The sequence below is a fragment of the Arctopsyche grandis genome, chromosome 4, assembly GCF_051622035.1.
Source record: "Arctopsyche grandis isolate Sample6627 chromosome 4, ASM5162203v2, whole genome shotgun sequence".
In the NCBI taxonomy this organism is placed as follows: Eukaryota; Metazoa; Arthropoda; class Insecta; order Trichoptera; family Hydropsychidae; genus Arctopsyche; species Arctopsyche grandis.
Window position 1 is genome coordinate 2236072 of NC_135358.1, and position 19873 is coordinate 2255944.

The 19873-nt window shown below is 32.0% G+C and overlaps 1 protein-coding gene across 1 annotated transcript in view; it reads left to right on the top strand.

The window, feature by feature from the left end:
- stg1 (stargazin-like protein) overlaps nt 1–19873 on the top strand; it is an 80301-nt gene that overhangs the window by 24022 nt on the left and 36406 nt on the right. Inside the window, exons 2-3 of the mRNA XM_077428776.1 lie at nt 10842–10934; nt 13937–14077. Of these exons, the coding sequence (XP_077284902.1) occupies nt 10842–10934; nt 13937–14077 (234 nt within the window). The remainder of the gene's footprint in view (nt 1–10841; nt 10935–13936; nt 14078–19873) is intronic.

Consider the following 19873-nt stretch of genomic DNA (forward strand, 5'->3'; position numbering starts at 1 on the left):
TTTATTTTTTTTTTGTTTTTTTTCTTGATTTTTATAAAAAAAAACTATTTTTATAACGTAACGTAAATATTAAAAAATTATTAGTTTAATATTTTAAAAATATTTATTTAATTCGAGAGGTTCGAGCTATTGATTTCAATCAGTTTGTTTTCGAAAAATTTACCTATTATAAAGGCAGTCTATTTGCCCTGATTAGGTTTCATCAATAATCCACTTTATTCCCATTTGGAATATTTATGAAACAGTTGAAACGAATAGGTAAATATATTATAGAACTTCAAAGATAAAATTTGTTCAAATAATTTAATCAAAGATAAATAGGCTTTAGACGTATTAGCCGGCTCTAATTTCTTCAGTGCTAATATTGAATAATTTATTTGCCATGAAAACATTCGTGTTCGTTACTCATCAGTATCTAAGAGTAAAAAGCCCTCACCCTTTGATATCGGAAAAGTGTCGCCGTGTTTCATGGCAACATCCGGGAAAAGTATCAAAGGAAGAATTTCCCACGGGAGTAACCGCGTTTGACATCACTCTGCATGCATTTAATTAAAATACATTAGTAAACAAGGCGAACTTTGGTCTCGTCAGTCGACCACTACAAGTTAAACAAATTCGACTTGCAGGACGGACATCGTCAACAAAACGGTAATTAAATCGAATATTTAATTCGGAATAGGAGAAAATCGCAATCAAAAACGGTGTATGTGATTTTGTACATTACGGGGTTATGTGCACATAATAAAGAAATTAACTCGACTTAATAGAAAGTTAAGTAGAATTATTATCCTCGGCAAAGTTTAAGTAATACCATTACTGGTACAGTTTCTGTATTAATATCCGAAGTTTCTCTTTATGATATCATTATAACACCATGAAAACTCAACGGGACGCTAATTCAAAGACGGTCAAAGACAATGGGCCCGAAGATTTCCGCTATGAGATTAATTCTATCGACTATTGTTGTTCGGTCTGTTTTCTTTTGCATTACTTTGATGAGGCATGAATAAAAAATTAAGCATTATCACCGTGCATAATTAAGATCAATAAGTGAAAAAAATATTTTATTGAATCCACGATTTGATTTACACTTGTTTTTTTTAGTTTAAATTCATTTTTATAATTACATGTGATATTATTTCAAGGCAACGGTGTTTTACTAAACATCGTATAATATTGCGCTTTCAATTTACACGTTTCCATTCGCTATAAATTACAGACATACATTTTAATAATGGATAATAAAATGTATCTACATACATACACATGTAGTTTGATTTTGATTTTTAAATGTTTTTTATTGTTACTAAATTATATTCACAACACATCTTATATATATTTTAATAGCTACTGATCTACTGATCATTTTCTATTTTAAAATTTAATTAAATTTGGTTAGTAATCATATTATTATATTATTCTAATGTTAATCTACAGCATAATAGGAAAAAGAGCTCAAAAACCTATTTACAATCCTTATAAATGTTCATAATACATCTAATACATAATATTAATTAAAGACTCTCTAAAGTCGACGATCTAAAGCAGATTGTGGTGTTTAGGTAATCTGTGTTTATACCTGAAGGGTATAGACATTTTCTTGTAATCACCGAGACTCTTCACAAGTGGGTTAGTATGGTTATTACTGATTCTGTCATTTAATCTACTGGTTAGTTTGTTAGTAATGTCTGTAACAAACGGAATATTACATATGGCATGCAGTTTTTTTAAGTAAGTATATATGGGTGTATTATAAATTATTTTTAAGGATTTATTTTGTATTAATTGGAGCTTGGATAGGTTAGTATTCGAGGCATTATTCCATACAGGTGAAGCATAGATTAATAATGGTAATATGAGCGCGCGATATAATTTTATTTTATTTTGAGTTGACACATGTAGTTTAAATGGTATCTTTCACATAAAAATGCTCTAAAATTATGAATTATTCAAATTGCAAACTATAAATAATATTTACAAAAAACACTCGATACATTCATTTAATTGAATTTCGCCAATCAAAAATGAAGTTATTTTACTACACATTTTGACTACGATGTCATGAAAGATTATGGTATTTAAACAGACACCATTAAATTTTCTATATTTAAGTTCAAATTGGTAAGACATTAATAATCGCCGTTACAATTTATTGATTCAGTATTATATAGATACAAGTGATAACTCCGATGATATAATATCACATCATGGGTTATAATAGCATATAAAATTATTCAATAAAAAGTATAGAATATAAATGAAAATTGAGAATTGGCACTGAAATCCGAATTGGAAAATGGAATCGGGAATCGAAACTGAATAAAGAATCTGGAAGCGGAACCGAAAAATAAATCGAGATTCGGAACTGGAATAGGAATCGAGATCCGGAACTGAAAATTAAATATGGAACCGGAACTGATGAGGAATTTATGTAGAACCGGAACTAAAAAGGATTAAAGAACCGGAACTAAAAAAGGAATTAAGATCCAGAACTGAATAAGAAATTAAGATCCGGAACAGAAAAAGGAATCCGGAGCATGAACTGAAATAGTAATCTAGACCTGGAACTGAAAGAGGAATCTGAACCCGGAACTAAAAAAGGAATCCGGATCTGGAGCTGAAATATGAATCTGGAACCAGAACTGAAAAAGGAAACCAGATTCGGAACTGAAATTGAAACCAAAATCACGTCCGTTTTTTTATTATAGAAAATATTTTTGGAGCGTTTGATAAACACACAAATGCACATACAGAATAGCGTCTTTTTATATTATCATCATCATCTACAGCCACTCACCATCCACTGCTAGATGAAGACCTCTCCAACACGCTTCCACTCGTCTCTGTTTTACGCAACTCTCATCCCCACACAGATTTCCAATATTGTCTACCCACCTTCCCTGTGGTTTTCCTTTTACCCTTTTGCATTATCTCGGGTACCATTCCGGCACTTCTTTTATACACCTCTCGTCCATTATTCTTGTCACGTGACCCGCTCATTGTCATTTTAATCTCTATACTCTATCCACTATGTCCACTACCCTTGTCATACTTCTCACCCACGTATTCCGCTTCCTATCTTTCCTCGTTACGCCAAACATACAGCGCTTCATACTTCTTTGAGTGCATTGGACTTTGTGTAGCAATTTGGCGTTCAATGTCCAAGTTTCACATCCATGTGGCATCACTAGCATTGATCCCATTGATCGAGGATCTCTTTATTCAGGCAGAGTGGCATTTTTGATTTAAAAACAATATTCACTCGTTTAAATGCACTCCATGCCAATTTCACGTCTCTTTACTTATTTTTCTTTACTACCAGAAATATCTGTTATTTTGCCTACATATATATAATTATTTACTTAATGAAATGCTATCAGGAATGCAATAACTATTAAACATTAGTTTGATCTTATCTACGTTAAATTTTGATCCTACTTTCCAACATAAAATAATCTCGAATTTGTAATACATATAAAATTTCAAGTTACAAAACCTTTGTTATTTTTCCTATTCGTACAAATAGTAAAAGATGGCTATCTGGGAATCGAATGCAGCCATTTCGCGATACATTCTGTATCGAATTCTGGCGATTCTCATGCACATGTGAGCCAGAATCCTAGAATTTTGTCGGCCAAAACTAATAAGCGCATATCAAACGCCAAATAAAACCACAGCTTTGGCTTTTGCAAAATATTCTCGAAGCAGCAACAAGGTTTTCGACCAAAACTCGCAATAATCTAAAGCGAAACATTCAGCCAAGTATTCGCCAATAAGCCCCACACTTTGCACGACTGACTATAACTAAACACACATACATACATTCCCAATATGCAAAGCAGTGACGAAAAAAAAATATCATATTCAATACAGACAGCACAAACTTTCAAAATATCTATTGCATCATACGTTATAAATATTACAACGTATTTTTTGTTATGTAATTGCAATTGAAATATTCAAATTAAATCTGCATGCAGAATTTCGGAATTTAATCGTGAGACTTTTATTTTTTACACGATTGAACAATTTAATGTGTAAATAGCGTGTAAAATTAAACGTAGCATATATTTCATTGCGCGCTTGACCGAACCGTTCGTCACGTCTTGCGAATTATACAAAGTGCGTATAAAATAACGACGATCTCGTTTAATTTATTGTGCAAATAAATTTCAATTTATCAATACCCATTATGGTATACATTTCATCATTTTTACCTGTGATTTATTGCTCAATTTATATTTAAGTGGAGTGTACGCTCAACGATATTTGTTCGGGCATCGATGAATATACGTATATGAACATTGAGCAATTCATATTGTTATTTATTTATTGTAAATTATATATAAAAAATAATGTATTAGTTTTGATTTTGAGTTTAATCGGTCGCTTTTTACTTTATCTACATATGTACGTAGTAGCAATATATGAAGTTTTGTGATCATGAGAAAATTCTAATTCAAGATTTTAACTTATTCGGACTCAGAATCGATCACTGATCACGTTTTCATGATCTAGAAAAATGTGTTTGTGTCTGTGTATTTTGGGGATTTTTTGAACAGCGTTTGTTCTATCGAACTGAAACTAAGTATCGGTTACTGAAATTCTTAACGATACGACGTAAATTTTTAAGTTGACCGGAAATACCTCCCCTTATAGGTGTCCTCTTTTTTTTAAGTTTTTGAATTCAATTATCTCCCAAACCACTATCTGAATCGGACTGAACTTTTTTTACATGTAATAGAATTAATAATATTTATAACTTTATATATTTTTTTTATATTTTTATCTGAACTGGAAGTAGTACTTTTACTCTAGAGAATCGAGATTTTTTATGTTTTTCTCAGAAACCTTTTAGTTTATTGAACTGAAATTTCGTATCTAAAAGTTTAAGCGTAATACCAAGCTAAGTCTAAAATTTGGTATGTATCCCTCAACCAAAAGTGACAGTTTACTCTTGTTCGATTTTTCTTCCACTATTTTTTTCGACCCCTTAAACATGTGTGTCCTTCCTGAAAAAAATCAAGTATAATTCTTGTATTAATGTTATGAAAATAAAAAATAAATAATTAAATTTAATAAATCGGAAGTGGGTTTTTTTCTCTTAGAAAGGTTAAAAATGTTGTGCCCACTATTCTATATGTACTAACTTAGAGCTGAAAAGGTTTTGGTCAGAATTTGTACACCGGAAGTATTATTTTTTTTTAAAACAATATTTCATTATTTTATTTTGACCTTTTAAATTATTTTAATCTTTTTGATATTTTTTGTGTATAATACTGATAGTGATTTTAAGTAATAAAAATAAATTGAACAAAATCCGACTACCGGAAGTAAAACTTTTGTCTTGTGCAAGTGTCTATACATTTGCTCTCAATTTGTATCGAAAATGCTTAGTATTTCATAATGATGCCGGTATGTGTGAATGTGTCTGTACGGTTCAATATAGAATTTTGTTTTGTGACTTTCTTATATTCCTCAAATACATAGATAAAGTCATGGGTGGGTCACACCCGATTTTTTTGTTTCATATTTATGCTTTGGAAGTAATATTTTTAAGCTTACAAAAATTATATTTGGCTTATCGTCGTTTTGACTGTCTCAATCCCGATCCAATCCTATTGAGACGTTCCCATCATAGCTATCATCTATTACATGAGAATGGATTGTTAGTAAAAATATGATCGTCATTCGTCAAGTCCGAAAAGTACAGCTCACCTCGAGATGTGCATCAATGAACGATTCAGATCTCCAGGGCATATAAACGGTTAAAAAGGTCGACTTGAACAGACCGACATCAGTCACATGTCTGCCTGACGTTCGTCAAAAGTGAACACGTGCCTATATATGTTTTAGGCAGTAAAAAGTGCCCCCACCTTTTGCCTAAAAGCATCTACGGAAAATTGGTTTCAAAATCGATTAGGAAAACAATAAAATTGTGATGGAAAATGCGGAAAAATTCGCCGCCATTTCCCCTCCCTCCTCCTCGCCTATAAAACACGCACGCCTTTCGATATTATTTTTGACGGGAAAACATCCGATGTACGCGTTTACAAAATATCTACTTCAGTGTCTATAATAAATAAAAGTTGACTTTGTGTCGGCTTATAGGTTTATAAAAGTGATAAAAAAATTAATCCGCTTAGAGATTAGTAGACGTAATTACATTAATGCAAGTGCAAATGGATTATATGTTGATATAAATTATGTTTTAAAAAGGCAGAATATAATATTATAACTAAAAGCAAATATATAATATTATAACTAGTGTTTTTTTTATTAATTGTTTATATGAATTAACAAAATATGTAATTGAACATATGTACATACACGTACAGCACGGCGTTGCTCGGACGAGTGAAAACTGGAAAATGAAACGAAATATTTCTGCTTATCCATAAAAATTGCGTTCCCGCTTCGGACAGTATTTTAGTTTCCGTTTCAAATAAACGCTGCAATAAGTTCTCTTTCGAAAAATACATAAGTTCAATTTCTAAAGCGAGGAATTCCAATGTCAAGTTCCACGAATCCATTGCACTGAGGCAATAAAATGACTCCGAGTCGACGACTAGTACGTCTTTCACACAATACGCTGTTGAGTTACACATTTCGACCTAAAAATAAATTTGTATTATGTTAAAAAAATTCTAAATTTCTAAAATAAACAAATTTCACGAATATTATTCGAATAATTGCTCAAATATTCGAAGAACGAAACAGTTCAAAATAGGCCGAATATATTCGTATATTCAGATCAAAAACATACAAGTTTTATATTTTCAATTAAATAATGAGATTGTAGCATATGCTAAAAGGAGCCGTCGTTTTAATTGGTTTTCGAGGATTATCTCCAGGCTTAAGTGCAGTCGGCTTATTTATTTATTTATTTATTTATTTATTTATTTATTTTAATATACAAGTATACCACAGAGTCTTTACATGTCACCCCAATATGACACTGTGGCCAGACAATACATAAAATGTTAAGACAATACATATAACGGAGACCCCTGAATTGACTTAGTGGTCGGTAACGGCATTCGGTCACTTCCTACTAGAGTTCTCAGAACTGACAGCGCGAGACCGTGAGACTCCATATCTGGTACGTGACTATAACAATAGGTTAACAAATGTGTCGAGGAAGATGCAGTGAACGACCTGCCCTTTATAAGCAGGTACTTAGACCATACCAAGGTATTCCGGACGGAGCACTGGTTGTACGTGGATCTCCTTAATCACCGAATAAATGCTGTGAAGCGACTTTGGCCTTTTATTTGGATCCTCCACCCACCCCTACGCAACAATAGTTATAGCTATTGATCGGATTCTTATCTTAGCAGGATCACTCCTGACTGAATCGAACTGGTAAATTGTTTTATATTTTCCCCAAAATTATCATATTAAGTGGTTAGCATATACGTAATGCTTTGAACAAAGTGGTCACGGGTTCAAATACCACTGGTTTCTGCTGGCCAGACCTTAGATTTGTGACTCCAGGTCGATCGTTTCCTATCAGATGTATTGTATTGTGGAATATTAGTCTAACAACTTAATCTAATACATATAATTTCGAAAGAGACTTTTATGTAAATATTGTTGGTTGGATAATGGTTGAAGACGCACTGAGCGACCTGCGCCTTATAAGCAGGTACTTAGGCTATACCAAGGTATTCTGGATGGAGCACTTGCAGTGCAGTGCGTGGATCTCTTTTATCACCCAATAAATGCTGTGAAGCGACTTTGGCCTTTTCTTTGGATCCTCCACCCACCCCTACGTAACAATATATTATATAAAAGTGTGTTTATATGTATATGTATGTGTCATATATTTTACAGATCGAACTATGATTCTTCGACCTTGACGTACCCTGGAATACGTTTCTTCGGCGTAAATCACGCCCTTTTTGCATAAATTCTGCAAAATATTTCCGGATTGAAATTCCGACGCGTTTCGCACACGACTCCAAGTGGGTATGTGTATTCGGAGCATAACGTATTCATAAATTCGCGTCGTAAAAAATAAAAGTGACACGTAGCGTCTCGGTAACGGGGTTTTGTTGACCCTTTTTCAGGCTCAGACACTGTTTGCTTATGCTTCATAAAAACGCGTACAAAAAACAAAACTACACAACTTTGCACTCTTTGTTTTGTTTTCGCCTGTCCATTCTTTTGCACTGGCTCGTATACATTTAAACCCATAATCAGTATACATTTTTACGTCGATCATATCATATTATGCGTATTTATTTTTTTATTTTTTTTACATACATATTTTTACATACATATATACAAATATACCAGGAAGGCTTAACAGGTAAACCCCGAATGCCCCTTCCTGGTCCACATAATTATTACATAGAAACATGTAAATCTAAACAATATCTGACATCTATCGTCAGATATTACAACTATCGTATTAATACGTTAAATAACGATGAATAACTTTCATGTAACAATACGAATTTTATATTCGATAAACAACCACAGAGACATCTATGGTGAGCAATATGGCGAAACCTAAGATATAACAATAACTAAAGGTTCGCAACACAAAATTGGGAAGGAAACGCCAATTTTACAGGAATCGTTTCAATGAAAATCAGAAAAATTGGCAAATTCTGATAAGAAACGATCGACCTTGACAAACCAAGGTCTGGCCAATAGCGAGACTTAGCGGGAATCGAACTCGTAACATCAAGTACGAGATAATTCAACATTCACCACTAGACCACGCTGCTGGTATTATATTATATCATACATATAATATATGCATATTTAAAATTCACAAAAAATAAATTATTTTATGGTTTGGTATTTACCACACTCTCTCGGCATATATTCCCCCTTTGTCTCTTTCATATTCAAAGGTTTCCAGACGAGTTATTGTTTTTCAGGGTGGCTCCAGCTCAGAATTCGCCAAGACTACGTGTCAATAACTTATTTGCACGTCATAAAATTCACACATAATGTGTGAATGATAAATCTGAGTAGCATCAACGTAACCAAATAAGACAGTGTCAACTTTATTTAATATAATCGAGATATATTTTATGATATCCATTATTTTATATTTTTTTATGAAATCACCTTTGCTATTGGGTCTTAAAAAATGATTTAAATTTAATTTTTTGATAAAACTTATTTGGGAAGCTGACTTTAACCTCAAACTACTTACATAAAAAGTTTCGGAACGGAATTGATACACGGATTAAAATAAAGTTAAATGTTATATATGCCAGCAGTATGGTTAAATGGTAGCGTGTATGTTTAGCACTAAGTGATCAGTGGGTTCGATCCCCCATACTGCTAGTTAGATTGGGGGGTATTTGTGACTCCAAATCGATCGTTTCTTATCAGAGTACGCCAATTTTATCTGATCATTGTTGAAACTGTTCCTCAAAATTGGCAAAAATCATTCTTCCTGTTGTCACCAATCTTTTGTGTATAATTTGTAAAAATTATGTACAAAATCTAAATCCATAGACGTCTCAATGGATTAATTCTGTGATTAATTAATTAATTGTTATTTCGTGTTCTTCAGCTTCTGGAAATACAGTGATTTATGTAATAATAAAATGCGTCATTGTTTATAATTAATTGTCCAGGAAGGTGCATTGGGGTCTTCCTTTTTGGTATATATCTACATATGTAAAAATAAAATAAAATATAAATATATTTTACAGTATTTTATAGGCGCGCTCACGTATTAATAGTAAAATGTTGAGTGCGCGCATTACACGCTCGCTGATCAACCCGTTCACCCGTTCGAAATAATGAATGAATGTCTGTATGTGTCTTCTGAAATAATAAATGAGTGTCTGTATGCGTACAGCGCATCTAACGCTGAAGTCTCCCGTTCCAAGTCAGGTGCTCAATATCAGGAGCACATGTCAGACGCTCAGGTCCCCACTTCTCCGATGCCTCGCATCCCCGCGTCTTCTCGACACGATCAGTCGTCACGCCACACCTCTATACATAACGCATAGTTTTTTTTTTAAACCTTTTTTTAAACACTTGTCGAGGCGTCCGCCACATACCTACATCGCGTGCATTTTAATACCATGCGGCCGCTGATTCATATATATTTGTTTAATGTTGGCTGCACAACGGTTACTGGCCGCTGATACATAGTTACATATATGATTCACGACTGCGCGAATATATTTTTCGCACAAACATACATACATCGCATGCATTTTAATATTTAAAATAAAAAATTTTAATATTATATTTAAAATTTAAAATTTTAATATTTATTTTTAGTTTTTTTTGTCAACGGATCGTAGATTGAGAATCACTGTTTACGTTTTATATATGTACATTGACATGTATTTATCTATTTACGTAGGCAAGGATCGGATTACGTATAAAAATGAGTGATGTGCCGGTAAATAATCGAGGTTCGAGCCGTTTAACGGCAGATAACGACCGACGAGGCTAACGGATAACGACGTAAGCGGCTAATAATTTATTGCGAAACACCCGTTTTGACGTACTATGTACGAAATTCATAATAGAAATAGGCAAAATCTACATATTATACATACGTATGCATAAAAAATGCTTGATTTGTGATAATTAAATAGATTACTAGTGGTTAGCGGATAGATTACATTTGAGACAGCCTGTATTTGTATCACAGTGTATGGGAAAAATTCGAAGCAAACGAAAACGGCTTTCGGCTCGTCGTAAATTCGCATATTTTACGACGCAATTTCAAACGAGAAAGCTCTCCAGTAGTAGAAAGGGGTGTGGTTCGAAAAGGGGCGGCAAAAATATTTGCGAATTTGTTTTCCAGCTCGCCGAAATTAATATGTCTCCTTTTTTCTGTCATTTTTCAGCCGGAGAGAAGAACTTTGAATGCAGCAAGATTGATTACTTTCCCAAGGAGGAGTATTCGCCGGATCCCAACGACTCCACCATGGCCATACCATGTAAATATATTTATACATGTCTATACAATTTTTAATGCTCACATTTCGCTCGTCATCGTTCTCGTATCGAATCGAATTACATTTTAGATATTCGGCCGGAAACGCGATGAGAAAATAATCCACGTGGATGTATTAAAATAATAAGTATTTTTGACATCTTAAGATGATTGCATTTTCTTATTTTTTTACTAGACGTCGAGAGTTCGATGTCATTATATTTGATACACGTAAGCGATCAAACATTCATAAATGTTTTTTTTATATATATACACCGGAATAAAATTCAATACTATATCAAAAAATATTGTTATTATATATTTTCATTCTAATAATACCTTCGTATATAGAAAAAATCACATGTCATTACATTTTCTTTTCTTTTATAACGTTCTAACTTTTTGTATTATATATTCTGATTTTAAATTGAGATGCATAATATGTACGACCGTTTTTATAATAAAACAATTAATTAGCATTTACAAATATGTCTGTAGATATTTATTTATTTTTAAATGTAGTGTGTAATAATACTGGTTTTGTTTTTATCTTTAAATTTTATTTATAGTTTAATAATGTATATAAATATTGGCCTGTATTTAAAAATACAAAAGTATGTACATATGAGCCGTTATAATTTAAAAATCATAAGTCCAGTTTTCTTTATTTCGAGAAGTATCTCGCAGAACATTTAATATAATGATTTGCGTTAATCAATATTTAAAAATACTGGTGGTCGAATTAAAATAATTGATAATAATTTGTGAATTAAGTCAAACAGATATAGTGTTTTTGGATCTGAGAATTGGACTTTCGCCATTTTCAAATATAACGGCTTATATGTTAAATGGTCAATTAGAAATTGATCACAAAATAAAGTTATGGTCAGTTAATAATAAACGGTCAGGAATTGTCAATTCATTTTGACAGTTGGTTCGATATTTTATTTACCAAGTTTCATTGTGTGTAACGGAATGTTTTTTTATAACAAAACTATGTAATTAAAAATATATTAAATAGTTTTGACCAACTGTTATTAATATCTGTCCAAAACTTTAGTTGCCATAGTAAATATGCAATAGTTTAATTTTATAAAAAATCTTCCTTGAATGATTTCGGAAATCAGGTTTTCTTTGAAATTTCCCCTATTATTAAAAGTGCCGAAAACAAAACGGTTATATTTTAAATTGATTTTCGATTGTAATACTGTTTGAATGCGATATGCATCATTGCCGAGCGATTAATTTTTAAATGAAGAACACTCGGAATATCTCACAGTTGAACGGGGGAGGGCGACGAGAATCGTTAAATTGTAAATTCGGGTCATGATTCATCATTAAGCATACATAAATAACAATTTCGAAGGATTAAAATATTCAAATGGGCCTTGAATACGTTAATAAAGCAATTCTCGTAATGTGCCGCGGTTTCCTTGGCGACTTTGGCCGGTTAAATATTTAAAACGGATTTTCTTATTCATAAAGAGAAAAGCGGTCCAGATAATTTTCCACGACCTTTATATACTTACCCGCAAATTTTATGCTTAACTCATATTATGAATGCTCTTTATTATTTTTTTTTTTATTCCTAATTGGCAGATCGGTTTTTCGCCCGAGTGAAAGAAAGCTTCGTAATAAATAAGATGCTGCGAGAGTAAGTAACGATCTTTCCGTAGGCGTTTTATTTACTTTTTTTCCCCCGTCCTCCATTTATGAGCGTGTTCTGTGGAGTCGAAGTTTTTTTTCGATAGGCTTTTATACTCGTGTAATCATATCGGCCGAGGCCGAAAGTAATGAACGAATCATATTTTTATATATTATATAAAAATTCGATTCGTCGACGACTTTGAAAGAGTCGCAATAATGGATGGCTCACGTTGAATTTTAGCAATTTTTAAAAGCGAAATTGACCTGAAAGTTTCCGTCGTCAATTTGTCGCCGGGACCGCCTGTTAAAATTTTGCGATGAAATAATAAAAGTTTTAATATCCCTGGGAGCCACGTAAAACATCACTCTGACCGACACGTCGAAAGTTTACAACCCACCAAACGAGATTTCGTTTTGATTAAAAATTATTATTTTTTGGAACAGTTTTCATCGCGAAAATGATACTTTAGGTATACCACTTACACGAAAACCATGTGAACTGTATAAGAGGTACACATGTAATAAAAGACAGGAAATGGAATACGTTGAATAGAAGTATGACGAGGGTAGTTGATATATTGGATACAGTGGAGAGATTGAAATGGCAATGAACAGGCCACGTGACTAGAAGAATGGGCGAAAAGTGGTCAAAAGAAATGTTAGAATGGTACCCGAGAGAATGCAACAGGTTAAAAGGAAGACTAAAATTATGACGTATGGATGTGAAACATGGACATTGAACGCCAAGTTGCAACTCAAAGTCCAAGGCACTCAAAGAAGTATGGAACGTGGTATATGTATGTGGCATAACGATAAAAGACAGGAAACGGAATACGTTGGTGAGAAGTATGACAAAGGTAGTGGATACAGTGGATAAAGTGGATAGAGTGAAGAGATTGAATTGGCAATGGACAGGCCACGTGACTAGAATAATGGGCGAAAAGTGGACAAAATAAATGCTAAAATGGTACCCAAGAGAATGCAAAAAGATAAAAGGAAGACCGCAAGGAAGATGGGTAGATAAAATCAGGAAAATGTGTGGTGTGAGATGATGACAGTTGCGCAAAACAGAGACGAGTAGAAGCGTATTGGAGAGGCTTTCATCCAGCATTGGATGGTGAAAGATGGTTATGATGTCGTCTTAAATTGTTAACCTTCTCGAGTCTAAAAAATATGAAAATCATATATATGTTTATGTAGGTCAAGAATTTGACTTCGTGTGTAGAATATAATGTTGCAATGTAATTTTCCTGAATGATGATGTACGTACCCATATATTCAGTTTAGATAAAATAGAGTGTGAGTCACACGGCAACGCTTGCAGTGTATTTTGTGATGTAATACATGTGTTTTCCGCAGATGCTGTTACGAAATCGTCGTTTTTCCTTTTATTGGCAACCGCAATCATGTTCGCTGGCTACGTGTGCTGCACAATAGGTCATTGCGCCCGCCATAGAAGAATTTTCACATTTTCATCAGGGGTTCTATTCATCGTTTCAGGTCAGTACACCCTTTGTCCATTTAACAACATTGCGCTAGTCTAGTCTAAAAAATATTACAAAAACACCGACACATTTTCAACGTTATCGATATAAATAAGTCACGGCCTACAATGGATGGCGCTTTCCTCGCCTGTTATATTTTGTTCCTACATTATAAATTTAGATAAAAATTTGTAAAGGAAATTTTGCAATCATGTACCTACTTAAATACTTATGAGTTGGAAGTTTTTTCAGTCACTTATCAAACAAAATATTGCATAAATATTTTATTTACTTAAGAATGCGTGGGAAGGCGGTAAAGCAGATGTACCCAAGGGGCTTTTAATTTTTTATTTTGAAATGCTTTTTATTATTACTAAATAATGTTCACAATACATCTTATATCTATTTGAATAGCTACTGATCTACTGATCATTTTCCATTTTACTTTTTTCTTTGTTAATGTTAATGTACAGCATAATTAACCTATTATTATAAGCAACATAAAAAACTTATTAACAATTCTTATATATACTCATAAAACACTTTAGCAAATAGTTGAACTATGTTTGGAACACTATATTAATACATAATATAAATTAAAGACTTTAAATTCGACGATCTAAAGGAGATTGTGTTTAGATTATATTTGTTTATTCCTAAAGAGATCCAAGGGATCTGATAAATATACAGTAGTACAGAAATACAAATATTAAATAAGATAATGAAAATAAAGATAAACAAAGATAACCGAAAAGATCACTCAAAATACATAAAAATAAAACAAACATGAGAAAAAACAAAAGATAAATTTAAATTTAAGCAAAAGGAAAAACTACAAAAACCCATTTATTTTATGGAAACCGTCAGTTTTATTTTTAAAATGGTTTAAGTAACTCATTCGTTGGATAGACTATATCAAACTTTAACCAATCTATTTGGAAAGAAGGATTCTCTTATTATTTTGTAATAAATATTTTTTTGGAGTCTGAAAGTATGATAATTGTTATTGTTTAACGAAAGAAGGTTTATCATAAGACAATCGTAATGGTTATTTATAATTTTACAGACTCCAAAATTAGATTGCCTCGTATTATTCGCATTCTCATATCATATGAAAGTGATTGCAGTGATTGGACCCATTCTAAACATATGAGGTATTTTTTAAAATAAGGGCTCCAAATGTAATAAGCAAATTCAAGATTTGATCTAATATATATATACATAGGTTTTATAGATTTTGGCCAAAAACCTGCTACTAAGACAATTAAATACACGTTTAATAATATATTATATTACGTTTAATATTATATTATTATATTGTTTCGGCTCCAGCCAAATTATTCGAAATAATTTTGCAGAGATTACTTTATAACCATTGCAGTCGGTTTATCATAGACCAACAGCATGGTTTTCGTTCAGCACGCTCTACGACTACTAATCTTTTGTCTTTCACAAACTTCATTACTAAATCGCTAGATGCAGGGCATCAAGTTGATGTGATCTATACCGATTTTGCTAAAGCTTTTGATAAGGTTGATCATTCAATACTTATTAAGAAATTGGCCAATTTTGGTCTATCGGATAATCTTACTGATTTTTTTACTTCTTATTTAAGTAATCGTCGTCAGTTTGTTTGTTTTGATGGCCATTTCTCTGATGTATACCTCACATCTTCTGGCGTGCCCCAAGGCTCTAATTTGGGACCTTTACTGTTTCTAATATATGTGAATGATATTGGCTCGGTACTTTCAGATTCAAATTTTTTACTATATGCTGATGACCTCAAGTTATTCATGAAAATTGATAGTGTTTCTGACTGTGAGGTCCTTCAGAGTAATTTGAACTCTTTATGGTGCTGGGCGACTAATAATCATTTACCTCTTAGCGTTAGTAAATGCAATATTATGTCTTTTTCTCGGTCTTCTAACCCCACCTTATATCAGTATAATCTTGGTGGAACTCCACTGTGTAGAACATTATCCAAAAAAGACCTTGGCGTTACGTTTGAGAGCAGATGGAAGTTTGGTATCCATATTTCCAATATGTGCAATAAAGCTTCAAAGATGCTGGGTTTCGTTTTACGTAATGCTCACAATTTCAATAATTTAAGAGTTTTGCGTCTTCTTTATAACGCATTGGTCCGAAGCATTTTGGAATCTGATGCCATTATATGGAGTCCCAGTGAATTAACTCACTCTCTAAAAATTGAAAGAGTTCAAAGGAAGTTCCTCCGCTATCTATATATGAGGGAGTTTGGATACTACCCTCAACTGTTTCCTAGTGCTTTTGTGCAAGGTTCTGTTGGCTATACTTCCCTATCTCATCGGCGGGATATGCATCTTGTGTGTCATTTCTTCAAATTATTAAGAGGTGATATTTACAACCCAACTATATTGGAAGAAATGAAATTTTGGGTTCCATCTCGCCTCATTGATTATCGATTGCGTCCATTGTTCCAAACTATTAAAGCAAGAACTAATGTTCTTGCTTTTTCACCAATCGCTCGAGTCTTACGCTGCTTGAATTTGGTCAGCAATCACATTGATATTTTCAATATTTCACCGGATAATCTATCCGTATTTTTACTGTTTTTTACTTTTAATTCAATTTAAACTATTTATATATGTGTTTTTTTTTTTGTGTATTATTTTCATTTTTGATTTTTCAATTTATTAATTCTCAATTTTTCAATTTTTAATTTTTATGTACAATTTTTTAAATGTTTTATTTTATTTGTTTTTCTATTATTGTTGTTTTATTTTTTCTTATGTATTTGATCTTTTATGTATTGTCTGGCCACAGTGTCATATTGGGGTGACCTGTAAAGACTCTGTGGTATACTTGTATATTAAAATAAATAAATAAATAAATAAATAAATAAATATAATAAAGGATAGCAATTGTTATGATATAATCAATATGAGTTGACCATTTTAAATCATATGTAAGTGGTAATAACTCCAAGATCAGACTGAGCTTCAACTGTATTAACTTAATTATAATCTAAATTATATATAAGTAAATTTTAAATGAATGTATCCTAGATAAAGAATGGTACGTTTTTTAAAATTTAAAGTAAGCAACCAAGTTTTTGATCATATAATGATAGAATCAATTTCGTCGTGTAAAATTTTAGACCCAGGATCAGGGGCAGGACCAAAAAGGTTCTTAGACCAAATATTTGTATTTTATTATCTTTTTAATTGTTTTTATTGACTATAGTTTTTATTTCAAATCTGCATATGTGTATTATATGTAGTATATGCGATAAAGTAGTCAAAAAATTGTATTCAGTTTTCAAAGGAAAATTAAAATTGTACCCAATTTCTTAATGAAAATAATCGGAAATCTTTTAAGAATAGTACTTTTTCGGAAGACCTCAGTCGTTTGCTGAAAAGAATAGGATTTGAATTAAGTAAAGGATTTGGTGGATAAGATGAATATTTGCCGGAATTTCTTCAAGAGTTACATTAAATAAATTATGACTGAAAACGGGTTTTCAAGCATTTATTTAAATTTTATACGCATCTTACAAATTTTCCAATGTTTCAAATTTTAAATAATTGTGTTGAACTTTATATCTATTGTTATTATTTCAACGTACTTTATATGTAAGTCATCTCGAGTCCCATTGCAATGTTCGCCAATCCTAACCGTACTTTATCATCGTTTTTATTATTTAATTAACTTAATTACAAGTGGTATATGTGTGTGTATTTGAAACAGCTCGTTTACGTTTAAAATTACACAATTCAATTAAAAACCACTACGCTTGATTGATGAAAAGTTAGGGCTACGTAGTATTTTAACGAAATTAATTTACGAGCCACATTTCACTCCACTGAAATTTATATTCGCACAAAATTCAATTCTAACGAAATTTATATATGTACATGTATAATTAGAGGTTTATAATGTGGGTAGAAACACCCACTTGCTGTTATTCTTTTCCTAGTAATTTGAATAACTTCGTGAATAGCAGGAAAAGTGTATGTATTTTTACATTCTCGGAAGCATATTTTTCAATATATAATCGAATAAATAACGCTTTGTTTTCAAACACAATGAATATTAAATAGCTTGCTAAAAGTACACACCCAAACTTAAGCTGATTTTAATTATGCTCATCAATGTATTTTAAATAATAAAAAGTGATTTTAAACCATTTTATTCACATTTAATAGCACGTGTTTACTTTTGAACGAGATTGTTTCTACGTTATGAACGTTTTTAAATATTATAGAAAATGTATTTCCGAATGCTCTCTATATATTTTTAAAAGGTAATGAAACTACATATGTAGGTTATAGAACCATATAGAATATATAAAGGGGAATATATAATGATCTTAACTAAATACTTGTGTATCAATGCTCGATTTGGTGTCAAATTTTGCTTGGTAATGGCTTTTAGTGTTATATGTATGTATGTATGTATGTACACGTACACGTACGTAATTTTAATATTATTTGATTTATTTTCATTTCAAAGGTATATTTTTTTGTTCAAAAGATACATTATCGATGTCTTAGGTCTACATACACTAATTTTTCAACTTTTTCCAGCGACTATTACATTTTTTACAAGCTTATTTATACACACACAAATAATGTTTTACATTAGAAAAAGCTCAATAACACTATTCAACAAATGACGACTTTTTTTTGGTTCAGAGACGAGATATCACTTTTCTTATAGATCTATGTCCAATAAACACGAATCTGGTAATAAAAATGTTGAATGGATCGAAATTTGGAGATATGTGTTTTTTTTTAAATCGCGCGATTTTTTTATATCTTGGTGTTGTTCGGTCGATATCTCAAAATATGTCAATTTCCTGTTCAAAATGAATATTGGAATCTATAATCGGGTATTATAACTTATATTTGTAGTACTTTTCAGCTTTCAAATCTCTCTAAGTAGTCGTCCAGTTCAAATCAAAAGTCAAAAGTACGTATTTTCACTTGGGATTTTTTCCCACTGTTAATACTATTTTATATTGAGTTTTTTCTATTGAAACATGTTTATTGGGATAGTGTTCTGGCTACACTATTTTTTGTTTTTGTTTAAATGCGTAAATTGGAAGTGTGCTGAATTTTAGATCGGTAAAATTGCAAAAACTCGTACTCGTTATGTTGCTAATTTCTATAATAAAATTCTGCAAAAATTTCTCCATAGATGTCACTGCGGATGATTTTTGTTTGGGTTTGGTGCATCCGCTCTAAAATCGCCAGATTAGCAGAACGGCAGCTTTAAACGTAATTCTCGTTTTCTCGAATGATAGATTGCACATCAGATGACGAGTAACCTTTCGATGTGTACAGATGCAATTATTAAAATTGAGTTGGATCTTTCTGGCGAGTTTAATAAGGCAAGATTCGGAACTTATCGAATCTTGCCTTATTAAACTCGCCTGAAAGATACAACTCAATTTTAATAATTACCATTTTAATAATTGCATCTGTTTGCATTTTAATAATTGCAATTGTTACCCGTCATCTGATGTGCAATCTATCATTCGAGAAGATGAGAATTGCATTTAAAGCAGCCGTCCGTTAATCTGTCGTTCAATTCGTTTGGCGATTTTAGAGCGGATGCACCGCATCCTTTTTGTATGCATTCGCATTGTATAAAGCTTGTATTGACGTATTGTATAAATGTTTGCTATGCTACTTTGCAATGTTTGACCATATAATTTATGGCACATAAATTCGCGTTACATAAATTCTTGTATGGATCGTATTTTTTCTGTATTTGTACACTTTAGGCACAGGCGAGTATATGTACATGTTCGATTGAAATAATATATATA